The sequence below is a fragment of the Mobula hypostoma genome, chromosome 6, assembly GCF_963921235.1.
Source record: "Mobula hypostoma chromosome 6, sMobHyp1.1, whole genome shotgun sequence".
Classification (NCBI taxonomy): domain Eukaryota; kingdom Metazoa; phylum Chordata; class Chondrichthyes; order Myliobatiformes; family Myliobatidae; genus Mobula; species Mobula hypostoma.
The window spans coordinates 40,370,710-40,383,785 of NC_086102.1; the positions used below are offsets into that span (position 1 = coordinate 40,370,710).

Sequence of the window (13,076 nt, forward strand, 5' to 3'; positions counted from 1 at the left end):
TGGCCAGCTAGTTTAAATAACATTAGCTATGCTAATGAACGAATGACACCTGTTAAACTCACCTCAGCATGTCTTTTACAGTCTTAACCCACCATGGGCAATAGAAAAGTCACTGTTGCAAACAGTGCAGCGAGCAACACTGTCATTATTTTTGACCCCTATTAGGCAGGGATACACCTTAGTGTAGTCTGGGGTGACATACGTTTTATATATTTTTTTGGAACACTCTGCCATGGCACGCCCTCGCTCTCTCTCTCTCGTGGTCTCTCGCGCTCTCTCTCTCTCGCTTGCTTTCTCTCTCGCGCTCTCGCTCGCTTGTTCTCGCGCTCTCTCTCTCTCGCTCGCTCTCAAAAAAATTGATCTCCGTGACATTGTATATAATTTACGGGCATCAGGGAGCCACTATTCATATGTGGGAGGCTCCCAGAACTTCTGGGAGAGTTGGGATGTCTGTTATCAGGCCCTGGGTACGTATCATAGCTTATTTGTCCCATGACATCAAACATCTCCTCTTCCTCCTCCTCCTTATACTGAACTGCTCCAGATTATCCACATACCCAACCCGCATTTGCTTTTTTTTTACCTCCTTTTCCTTCATGAATACAGATCAGAAGATTTCATTTAGAATCTCACCCACAACACTTGGCTCCTGACGTAGATTTGGGCCATTTTTTCTTGATGAGCTGCTTCATTTTCTCAGGAGTTGCACACCATGCAATCAGTGAGTGGTCTCAGAAGGCAAGGAAAGTCACTGATGATGCATCTGAAAATGGTCGAGCTCAGGATCCTGCCTTAAGGAATTTTTGTGACAAGATCCAAGGACTGCGATGTTTGATCTCTAACAATTGGTAATTGTCTCACAATACTGTGAAAAAGTGTGTTTTTATTGCCATCCAGAACAGATAATTTCAGCCATGTGTACGTTGAGGTGGTACAAAGGGAAAAGCAGAAACAGGATTCAGAATATAGTGTTACATTTACAGAGAAAGTGCAGTGCAGGCTGACAATAAGGTGCAAGGGCAATGATGAGGTGGATTAAGAGAGCAAGAGTTTGATCATATGAGAGGTCTCTGCAAATGTTATGACAGTGGACAGAAGCTGTCCTTGGCTAGGGTGGTGTCTGTTTTCAAGCTTTTATATCTGCTGCCTAATGGAAAAAGGGTGAATATAGAATGACTGTGATTGCGGTTGTCTTTGATTTTATTGACTCCTTTCTCAAGACAGTGGGCCAAGCAGATACAATAAATGGAGGGAAGGCTGGATTCCATGATAGACTGAGCGATACTCACACTCTGCAAATTTCTTGCAGTTTGGGCAGAACAGTTGCCAGACTGAGCTCTGATGCAATTGGATAGAATATTTGCTATGGTGCACCTGTAAAAATTAGTGATGGTCATTGGAATCATGCTCAATTTCCTTACCCTTCTGAGGAAGTAGAGGTACTGGTGTGTTTTCTTGGACATAGTGTCTATGTGATTGGAACAGGACCAGCTATGAGGGATATTTACATCTAAGAGCTTGAAGCTATCAACCATCTCCACCTTAGCACTACTTGCTGCATACTCCATACATAGACACAAGAGATTCTAGATGGTTTGGGTCTATGATTTGTGGCTCCCCTGTGAAGTCTCTTTGAGGTATGCTTTCCCTGAAGAAGTTTAAATCCTTTCTTCCACAGAAGTTCCCTGAGATCCTCTCTTACTGTTCCCCCTTTGTGATCACTGCTGCTTTCCAGTCTCAATGAAAGGTCTCAGCACAGAACATTGCCTGTTTATTTCCCTCAATGGCTGCTACCTAATGTGCTGAGTTCCTCCAACATTTTGTGTATGCACTCCGTCCTGCTTCCTGAATTCAATAACCTGCTCTTTTGTTTTGTGGACAACCACAACTATCTTCTATTTGCAATGCAGGACATCAGCCACTGTCAATTAATCCCATCATGCCTATTGACATTATTACCATACCTCCTTTATGGCACTTTTGGAGAAGTACTGCTTTGGTTTTCTTATCTTCAGAATCAGCATTGTGGCCAAAACAGTCTGTAGCATTGGAAATGTGCCATTTTTGGTAATAGATATTGAAGTTCAGTGTCATCAACCTTGCTATTTTTAGAGTTACTTTCAAACAATTTTTAAAAAATTGAGGTAGTTGGAGACCTGTATACTATTGTATTGTCCCAAAGTGATTTGTCCTGCTAATGGGATGGAATGTACCCATCTGAACACAGAGGGGCGTTCCCTACTAAAAGCCCAAAACACTGGCTTCAAGTCTGGAGACAGAACAGCTCTCAGAGCAGACAGGAGAAGCCTCATCTTAGCCATCAAGAGGGCAAAGACCATTTATGCACAAAAATTCAGTAACACCTGTCCGATAGTTATCTCTGGCATATGTGGCTAGGCATCAAAGGCATTACTGCCTATGCAAGGAAAAACAACATCCCTCCCTGATGCTCCAAAGATCTTTTGTGTACGCTTCGAGGCATGCAACATAATGCCAGCCATGAAAGCTAGCCCCCTCCCAGGTGAGCAGCCACTGTCTGCAACAGCAGCAGAAGGGAGAAGGACTCTGCAGAGGGTCAACACCCATAAGCAGCGAGACCAGAAAACATCCCAGGTTGAGAAGTCCAGCAGTGTGCACACCAGTTCACTGACATGTTAACACAGGTGGGGGGAGGGGAAGAAAGATAACTAGAAAGTGATAGGTGAAGTTGGGTAGGTGGGAAAGGTAAAGGGCAGGAGATGGAAGGAATCTATGAGTGAACCAAAAGGAGAAAGGGAAGGAGAGGCACCAGAGGTGATAGGCAGGTGAAAAGAAGTAAGGAGACAGAGTGGGTTCCCTCTTCCAGGGGAGGGGAGTGAACCAGAAGGAGAAATCGATATTCATGTCATCAGGTTGGAGGGTACCCAGACGTAATATAAGATGTTGCTCCTCCACCCTATGGGTGGCCTCATTATGGATTTAGAGGCAGTGTGTGCACTTACCGTCATTAGACTTTCTTGACTGTGGAAATAATTGTAAATAATAGTGCAAGGCCTTTTATGGTGATGATGATAGTTTCAATACACTGTTTTCTACAGGTAGTGAAGTACCAGTGGCACAGATTCGGTTGGAAGAAGGCTGAGTGGTGACATTACAGACGTTTGTAAAATCAGGAGGGGGCGTAGATAAGGTAGCTGCAAGGTAAAGGAGTCTAAAAATAGAAAGCATGGATTTAAGGTGGGAGGATAAAATTTAAAGGGGGCCTGTGAGGCAACAACTTCTCCCAGACGTCGGTGGATAGATGGAACTAGATACCAGAGGAAGTGGTAGAGCCGGGTAAAATTTCAGAAATATTTAGACAGATACATGAATCAGAAAGGTTTCGAGGGATATATGCAGCATATGGGTTTAATCGGACGTGTTGAGCCGAAAAGATCTGACTCCATGCGCAGAGACTCCGGGACGCCGTTGGCGAAGGCCCGGCCGCCAGAAGGCGCCGGGGACGGTTTCAGCGGCGGAACTGGTTCCTGTGATGGTGGCGGTCTGTTTGAAATTAATCAAGTGCGGTATTACAGAGCTGATCGGGCTGTCTGGAGTTACTGCTGCTCTCTCGGACGGTTCGAGACGATAATTTCAGGCCTCCGTTTTAGTTCAATGTCCTTAGTGACACATGTTTGAAGATAATTAGAATTAACTTATAATACAAGACACCGGCGCTTTGAATCTTTGAAACTGAACGATCGTTGATGAAGCTATCGATTATTAACTTCTATTATTCGAATGAGTATTACAATATGGAAGATTTTAATGAACAATGAAAGCTGTGCAGAAATAATTAATATGCAGCTGTGGTTATTTTGAAATAAATTAACTATATATCGTTTAACTACAGAGAACATGGCACGTGATTCATTACAATTAACTTCTGACGTACTGATTAATAAATCGATAAATATGGGACGAACAAACTGTAAAAGTATCTATACACTGTACGGAATGTAATAATTTGGAAACGGAGAGTAACATTTGAAAAATGTTCCGGGGAATCGGCTTCAAAGATGCTGTGATGACCATTCTATGACTTTGAGAATGAAATCTGCAAAAATGAGGAATGAAAAAGTCACCACAACCGTAAAGCTCCAGCCAAGATATATGGGACAACGTCGAGTTTCAGTTAGAAAGCGGTGGTAAGGAGTCATGTAGTTTTATTGGAATGTAAAAGTACATGGTAAGGCTCGGTAGTCTCATAAATTGGTTGGCTTGTAGGCCATTTCAGAGCCCTTTACGATTAAATGTGTTGTTAAGACTGAAGTGGCACATAAACTAAAAATTTTAGGGAAAGACACACGAATGAAAGACGGATGGCACAGTTGTTGAACCCTGGATGACAGGAAATACTGTAATTATAGTCAAAAAGGAAACATATATAATGTTTAGGAAGCTGAAATGGAGAAGAAGCATGTGGATTTTCAAATAAGCAAGAGAAGAACTTGAACAAGGAATTAGCGGGCTAATCACAATTTCCTTGGTGAGTAGGACTAATGACAATCCCAGGTATTTTACATGTATATTAGGAGCAAGCGGGTAGTTAGGGAAAGGGGTAGGTTCACTCAAGGATTAAGGAAGGATTTTATACATAGGAGGATTGAAGTTCTAAATGACTGCATTGATATTCACCAAGGAGAAGGACTTGGATGATGACAAGTTTAGGCAGGGGCATTTCAGTATTAAGAAGTAATTTGTGTTGGGTGTCTTAAGAAACATTGAGGTGGATGTCCTCCAGGCTTGATAGAATCTATCCCAGCAAACTGAGGGAGGGAAGGGTTGTGTTTGATGTGGCCTTGACTGAGATCTTTATATCCTCTTTAGCCACAGACAAAGTGTTAGAATACTGGCGAATAGCCAATACTATTCCTTTGTATAAGGAGGGTAATGGAAAAAGCCAGTGAGCCTTATATCAGCAATAGAGAAACTATTGGAGATTTACTCACATTTGGAAAAGCGTGGAACCATCTACAATAGTCGGTGTAGTGTTGTGTGGGGGAGGTCCTGCCTCTCAAATTTAAGGAAGGACCTGAGTGATGAAGGTAATTGAGGGTAATGCAGTGGGTGTTTTCTACTTTATTTGAAAAGATTGTTTATAATTGGTTGGTCCAGAAGATTAAATCACATAAGATCCGTGGTGAGCTAGATACAAAACTGGCTTGATCATAGGAGACAAAGGGTAAATAGAGGGATACACACAGTGCTGGAGGAACTCAGCAGGCCAGGCAGCATCTATGGAAAAGAGTTAACGGGACATTTTGGGCCAAGACCTTTTATCAGGACCTTGGCCCGAAACATCGACTGTTTACTCTTTTCCATAGGTGCTGCCTGACCTTATGAGTCCCTCCAGCATTTTGTTTCCGTTGCTTGGATTTCCAGCATCTGCAGATTTTCTTATGTTTGTAATAATAGAGGGATATTTTCTTACTGGAGGTCTGTCACCATTATTCTGCAATGATCAGTATTGGGACCTTTGTGATTTTTACATATATGAACATTTAGCTGGTCTGATTGGTAAGTTTGGAGATGACATGAAAATTAGAGTAGTTGTGGATAGTGAGGATGGTTGTGAAAGGATCTAGTTAGATGTTCTGTAGATCAGAGCCATAGAGCATGGAATCAGGCCCTTCAGCTGAACTGATCCTTGCCGATGAACGTTCCCATCCAAGCCAGGCCATATTGGTCCACATCCCTATTAACCTTTCCTATCCATGTACCTGTCTAAGTGTCTTTTAAACGTCTCAACCGCTTCCTCTGGCAGCTCATTCCATATACAGAATACATTCCATATACATATTACCCTTTGGGTGAAAACAGTTGCTCCTTAGAATTCTTTTAAATCTATCCCCTCTCACTCTAAACCTATGTCCTCTAGTTCTTTATCAGTTGGAAATTTGGGTGGAGAAACACCAGATGGAGTTTCATTCGGACAATTTTCAGGTGATTTATTTTGGGATGGTAAATGCAAGAGAATGGTATACAGTAAGTGGCTGCATCCTTTAGAGAACTGATGTACAATGAAGACCTTGGCTTGCAAGAGCATAGCTCTTCGAAAGTGACAACACTCATGAACAGAGTGGTAACAAAGGCGTATAACATGCCTGCCTTCATTAATCAGGACATTGAGTCATTATCACCTTATTCACAAGTGTTGTCACGTTCAAAGAGCAATGCACTTGCAAGCCAAGATCTCTTGCTGTACATCAGTTCTCCAAAGGATGCAGCCACTTACTGTAAACCTTTCTCTTGTATTTGCCGTCCCAAAATAAATCACCTTTTAGACTTGTCTGAATTAAACTCCATCTGATATTTCTCCAACCACATATCCAACTGATTAAAAACTAGAGGACATAGATTTAGTGTGAAAGGGGATAGATTTAAAAAAAGTTGTTGCAATTTTAAATGGGTTATTTTTGAATGATTGTGTGCAATTCCAGTCACCACTCGGTAGGTTGGATGTGGAGCCTTTAAAGATGGTGCAGAAGAGATTCATTGGGGTGCTGCATAGATTGGAGAATATTAGCTATAGGAGAGATGGGGCATCCTTGAATTGTTTTCTCTGGAGTATCAAAGCTGAAGGGTGACCTGATACAAGTAAATAATATTAGGAGGCATAGATAGGGAGATAGTTTGAGTCTTTCTGGTGGAACTGTCAAATACTAGAGGGCGTGGGCTTATGGTGAGAGAGTAGTTTAAATGAGATATGCAAGGCAATTTTTTTTAACATCAGAATCAGGTTTGTCATCTCTGCCGTAGATCATGTCATTTTGTTTCATGACAGCATTGCAGAGCAGGCATAACAAATTACTATAAGTTAGTACAAAATAAATAGTGCAAAAAAAGAAATAGTGATGTAGTGTTTGTGGATCATTCAGAAATCTGATGGTGGAGGGGAAGAAACTTTTCCTAAAGTGTTGAGGTTGGGTCTTCGGGCTCCTGTACCTTCTCCCTGATGGTAATAATATGAAGAGCACATGTGCCAGATGGTGAGGGTCCTTAATGATGGATACTGCTTTCTTGAGGCACCGCCTTTGGAAGATATCTTCAATGGTGGGGAGGCTTGTGCTCATGATGGAGCCAGGTGAGTCTATATCACTCTGAAACGGCTTCCATTCCTGTGATGCAATGAGTTAGAATGCTCTCCACAGTACATCTGTGACCTACCAAATCTTCTCAAACTCCTAATGAGGTTCAGCTGATTGTATGCCTTCATGTGATTACATCAGTATGGGCCCCACAGTATAGATCCTCTCAGATATTAGTCTTCTGAAATAGGTGCCTGGAACATACTTTCCATGGCAGTGGTAGAATCAGGTCCAATATCAATAGACACATGTGCAGGCAGGGAATAGAAGGTTGAGGACCACTTATAGGTAGTTGGGATTAGTCAGATTGGCAACATGGTTGGCTAGAGGGCCTGTTCCTGTGCTATGATAGCACAATAGTTAAGTATCTAGACCAGCTTCCAGAGTTCTGGACCATTTATTCAGAGTTCAGATGCCACCATGGTATCCAATTTCAAGTAAGCAAATCTGGATATTTGTACAAAAAATTATGATCTCAGTGACTTGAGATAATTGTTCGGATATTGAAGTTGGTTAACTCTTCTTCAATTTGTGCTAGCCATTCATTGATTCAATTTAAAATTGTACATCGTTATCATTTGACAAAGGAGAGACTTTCTAAAATCTTTCCTAATGTTGATAGTCATTGTGATAAATGTAAAACTGAGATAGCTACACTGACACATATGTTTCAGTCTTGTTCTATATTGGAACAGTTTTAGAAGTTGGTTTTCTCAACAATTTCTAAAGCACTTAAAATTAATTTGCAACCTAATAAATTAACTGTGCTTTTTGGAATAGTTCCTCAAAATATTCATGGTATTTCTGTGTCTGACCAACGTGTTATTGCATTTGTTACATTGATAGCTAGGAGGGCCATTTTGTTGAAGTGGAAGGATACATCAGCTCCCACTTTGTCACAATGGTTCCCTCAAGTGATGCTATGTCTTAGTTTGGAGAAAATTAGAAGTCGAACCTTTGAACCTTTATTTGATTTTGAGAAAAGATGGGGCTCATTTGCTTGTTATTATCATTTGAGTTAATTGATATAATTTTTCCACGATCTAATTGTACATTTTTTTTAGTATATTTTCTTTTCTTGCTGGCGGTTTGATGTTTATTTTTAGAAGCTTTTTGTATGACGCATGGCTCCGGGGTTGTACACCTAATGGGTTCTCTTTTTTTCTCTCACTTTTCTGCTCAGTAGGTTTTTTTTTGTTATCACAAATTTTGTTTTCAATCTTTAAGATAATGATTTTTTTTTTGAGGCATTGTAAGTGTTGTTACTTCGATGTACTCGTTATTTTTCCTATATATACAATAAAAAGATTTGAAAAGAAAGAAAGATAATTGTTCAACAAAAGATGACCTCAGTAACAGTGACCATGATACTACTGTCTCTAAAACCCATTTGGTTCACTAAAGCGAAGGAAATCTGTCCTCACCTGATGACTTTCAACATGTGTCCTCAGTTCAGGAGTAATTGGGAATGAATAATAATGGTTGTCGTGTCATGCATGCATGTCTACATGTTATGAATGTGATTTTCAAAAAGTGAATAATAATAACTAGATTTACAGCATGTGTAGAATCTCGTCTTTACGATTTGATAAAATGGCGTGCAAGTTTTTGTAGGAGAACAGAGAATTGACAACTAAAGGTTTAGAAAAAATCAAAATAAGGTTTTGAATCTGCTGATAATGTACTGTACTGCTCGTTTAGAATCTACCGCTGGTGCAATTCTTTTGGCTGGATTTCTATTAGGCTAGTAGAATTTGCAACAAATGTGTTTTGGAACTGGAGAAAACATTCTGTGCATAATGAACAGGTGGTGTATATTGGAATTCTATATTTTGCTCTGATGATATATGCATCTTTCTTAAATGCTTGTTGCTGGTGCAAGAATTAATTGGAAATCTTTGTGTGACTTCTGTTTCTATACAAACAGTGTAATTGTTTCACATTCCCCAACCGTTCAACGTTCAGATCGGTTTCAGCAGCAAATTCACATGGAAGATTCAAACAGCAAGGAAAATCAAGCTCATAGAACCTGCATCAAGGTGGGTTTTGTTGCAAGAGCTACTGAAGAGTGGTTACCTGATTGTAGATACAGATGAAACATGAAAAAATTCTTACTTGTGGATTGTTGAACAAACATTGGTTTGTAGATTGTAGCCTAAACAGTCACATAAATTGGTCAACACTGTAATGTTCGTTATCTGGTAGTAGTTGTTGCATTGCAGAGATATGAAAGGAAATTTAAATGCAGTGGCTTTATAAAATCTTGGATGGTATCGGTCTTATTACATCTATTTTTATGAATTTCTTCCATTAAAACCTTCCATTTGAATTATATAAGTATTTGAGGTTTAATGTCTCATAAGAAAGATGTCACTCATGTTTGCACAACTCCTCATGTACCTAAATCATAAATAAATAGTACAAGCAATACTTGATAATAGAATTATTCTCAATCAATAAACACCTGAATTTCAGAGAATATAAATAAAAATAGAATTTTCCATTATGATATATATGTACAGTATCTGAAATACATCTTATGGAAATGTTTGATGAAATTCAATAAAAAAATAAATTACAAAAAAAAATTTAAATTGAAGTAAAATTTTAAATTCTGAAAATTGGAAAATAATGGAAAATACTGAAAAGGCCTGGGGATCATCACAAACTTCAAAGGGTTATAGTTAACATTAAACCATAGTTACCTTTGCTCATGTGCATATAGAAATACTGTGTATTTCTAGTACTTGTGAATTTCATGGAAATATTTTATGGTCCAGACCTTAAAATCGATCCCTGAGCTCTGACAGTTTTGATCACTAAATGAAAAATAAAACAATGCCTTCTGCTCTCATTTAGGTGCCTTCTAAGGTTGAGCCAATCGTTACAAATTGTGGTTTTGCGTCAAATTCATCGTTATCACTTGATGATGAACTTGTACAGGCAGCATTGGACCTTGAGAAAGACTGGAGTCCTGGATTTCCAAAAGAAGATGCTTTAAAAGCCATTTACCCAAACAATTGTAAGACTGTTTCCAATTTTAATGGAAACATGACCAAAGAAGTAAATCAGTGTGATCTTTTTACTGAAGACAAGAAGTACTTAAAATTAGGTTCTGAAGCAAGAGGATGTAGTAGTAACAGCGTCGGGCAGAAGTCATTGCAAAACAGGGTACCTGATGTACAGACTAAAGCTTTGTTGGAAATAACACAAGCTCCCTGTGATTTGATCGATAACGCTTCACATTGTGTTCGTAAGGAAATACACACAAGTTCTATTGAGGATCATGGATCAGTGGGCGGTGTTACAAAGACTGTTGGAAGGACATCACTGCTGATCAACAGACAAAAGAGGGAACGACCTTCATCTATCAGCAATGTTGATTCAGACACTTCAACCTGCCCCACTGCAAAGAAAGTAATGATTTCTCCTGGGCCTTCATCAGCCTTTAGTGAAGCCCAATGGAAGTTTCAGAAAGCAAGACTTGTGGTTAAAAGACTGGTTAGAATCATGCCCAAGTTGGATAACAATTTTAAAACTTCAAGAGGACGCAGCATGCTTAGTCCTAACAACCAGAAGTTGTTGCAAGAAAAGCAGCTTTCTCATTCTAACTGTTCCTTGTCAGTACTGACACCTCCCCCTGGCCTCAGTCAAAGCTTGTTAGATGGGAGTAAACTCAGTGAATCTTTGACAGCAACAGGTACAGTATAATTCATGTGAGCAAATGTAATAATGTTCTCTGTTAACTCAAAAAACAGAGCTGCAAGCTACTTTGGAAGTAAGCCTATAGGCACTGTTTGATGTTGCAGTATACGATGAATACTTTTGTTAGGTCTTTCACTGTTTCTGTTCTGGTCTCTCTGCTGAAGTCTATCTTTAAGATTCTGTTAATTTCTCATTTAAGAGAGAGTGTTAGAAGGAAAACAATTGTGTTTCCTGTCTGCTTTTATATTCTTTATGTTGTTACAACAATACCAATGCCCTTCATGATCAATGCACAGATCCAGTTTAGTGTAACGGAGGAGGGAATTCAAAGCAATGTTTCTGCTTTCATTTATTTCATTGAAACCTACCAAATGTTGAAAGGACTAGACAGGGTGGATGTGGAGACGATATTTTCTATGGTGGAGGTATCCAGAACTAGAGGTCTCAGCCCCAAAACTGAGGGGTGACATTTTAGAACAGAGGTAAGGAGGAATTTTTTAGCCAGAGAGTGGTGAATCTGTGAAATGCTGTGCCACAGACTGCGGTGGAGGCCAAGTCCGTGGGTATATTTAAGGCAGAAGTTGATTTTTTCCTGATCAATCAGGGCATCAGAGAATATGGCGAGAAGGCAGGTGTATGGAGTTGGATCTGGGATCAGATATGATGGAGTGGCAGAGCAGACTCGATGGGCTGAATGGCTTAATTCTGCTCCTATGTCTTATAGACAATGAATGTATAAAGAAAAAGTAATGAAATGAAAAAAATAGAGCATGTCTATTTTAACATGAAACAACTGATGGCTTGCTTAGACCATTTCAGGGGATGGTTAAGAGTTAACCATGTAGCTCTGGGTCTGCAGTCACACATAGACTAGAGAATGATAGTTTGTTCCCAAAATAGAAGTCACACATTAGCATCTGTGATCGCTTTTTACCCTCCTTCACCACCTCCTATCTGACTACCGTTTCTCCAATTTGATTTTCTTCATTGCTAATGCTCTACTTATGGATTTGTTGTAGTGGCTGTGAGAAACTGTAATACATTTAGTCAAGTGAAAATTTTGATTGATCTGGAGCATGCATCTGGGGTCAAATCTCGTACCACATGATAGGTGTACTGTATAAGATATGTTATTATGGGGTTAGTCATCATATCATTGTAGTGTTAATGTTTTCTACAATAATTGTGTCAAATGCTGAAGACATTTCTTTGCTCTAATTATATTTAACAATCTTTGTCTAAAATGAAGGATTTTGCACAATATATTGGATAAAACTGTTAAGTGTCTGCAAATCAATCTACAGGTACTTCAGGGTGTTTTCATTTTATTCCAGGGCAATGTGGGGAGAATGCTGCTGCCACAGTACAAAAGCAGATGCTCCTGCTGTCAAACTGGGGAATACCCAAAGTAGTTCTGGAGAAGTATCAGAGCATGGGGTTGGTGAGCATTTTTGAATGGCAAGCTGAATGTCTTATGCAAAATCATGTATTGGAGGGAAGAAATTTGGTCTATTCAGGTAGTTTATTATTTAAAATAGCTGATTTCAGTATTCTGTTAAATGAAATGGGCCTCAATTAGAGCACCACTCACAAAGAGGCTAAAATGTCAATAGTGCGTAACTAACACTAACATTGTAAATTTTTTTGGTCAAATTTTGCATATCCCTTCTGGCTTTTTTGAAATATTCTAGTTGCTCTAGATGGGCTTCAGGTACAATGCTGTACCTTCCAATAGAACTGCTAGAAGGTGTGAAGTGAATTTTTCCACATCAAGATGCACAAAATGAAAGTTAAAGTTGGTTGCAAGACTTTTTTAACATTGCATCAACAATGAATTTGCAATAAAAGGTCTGATTGAATCAGTTTTTTATCATTGACATATGTTATAAAATTTATTGTTTTGCGGCAGCAGTGCAGAGCAAGAGAAAAATAGTCTTTTTATGTTTTTGCAACCAGTCAATATTCTCTCCACCACACATCTATACAAGTTTGCCAAAGAATGCCCTTGAACAGAAAACTCTACAACAAGTAGTTGGTACGGCCTAGTCCATCGTGGGTAAAGCCCTCGCCACCGTTGAGCACAATTTACATGAAGCATTGCATAGGAAAGCAGCACCCATTATCAGGGACTCCCATCATTCAGGTCATGCCCTCTCTCTCTGCTGCCGCCAGGAAGAAGGTGCAGGAGCCTTAAGACCCACACTAGCAGATTCAGGGACAGTTACTACCTCTCAACCATCAGGCTCCTGAACCGGAAGGGGT

The 13,076-nt window shown here is 39.7% G+C and overlaps 1 protein-coding gene across 2 annotated transcripts in view; it reads left to right on the forward strand.

Annotated features, from left to right (window-relative positions):
* The first annotated feature begins 3,615 nt into the window (after positions 1–3,615).
* polq (polymerase (DNA directed), theta) overlaps positions 3,616–13,076 on the forward strand; it is a 103,388-nt gene continuing 93,927 nt past the window's right edge. The window contains exons 1-4 of one of the 2 annotated variants that reach the window (XM_063050639.1): positions 3,616–4,166; positions 9,037–9,148; positions 9,969–10,809; positions 12,149–12,331. In XM_063050639.1, coding sequence (XP_062906709.1) covers positions 4,057–4,166; positions 9,037–9,148; positions 9,969–10,809; positions 12,149–12,331 — 1,246 coding nt within the window. In that variant the 5' untranslated portion in view covers positions 3,616–4,056. Of the gene's footprint in view, positions 4,167–4,309; positions 4,508–9,036; positions 9,149–9,968; positions 10,810–12,148; positions 12,332–13,076 lie in introns of those variants that run through there. The other variant, XM_063050640.1, reaches the window with a different exon arrangement.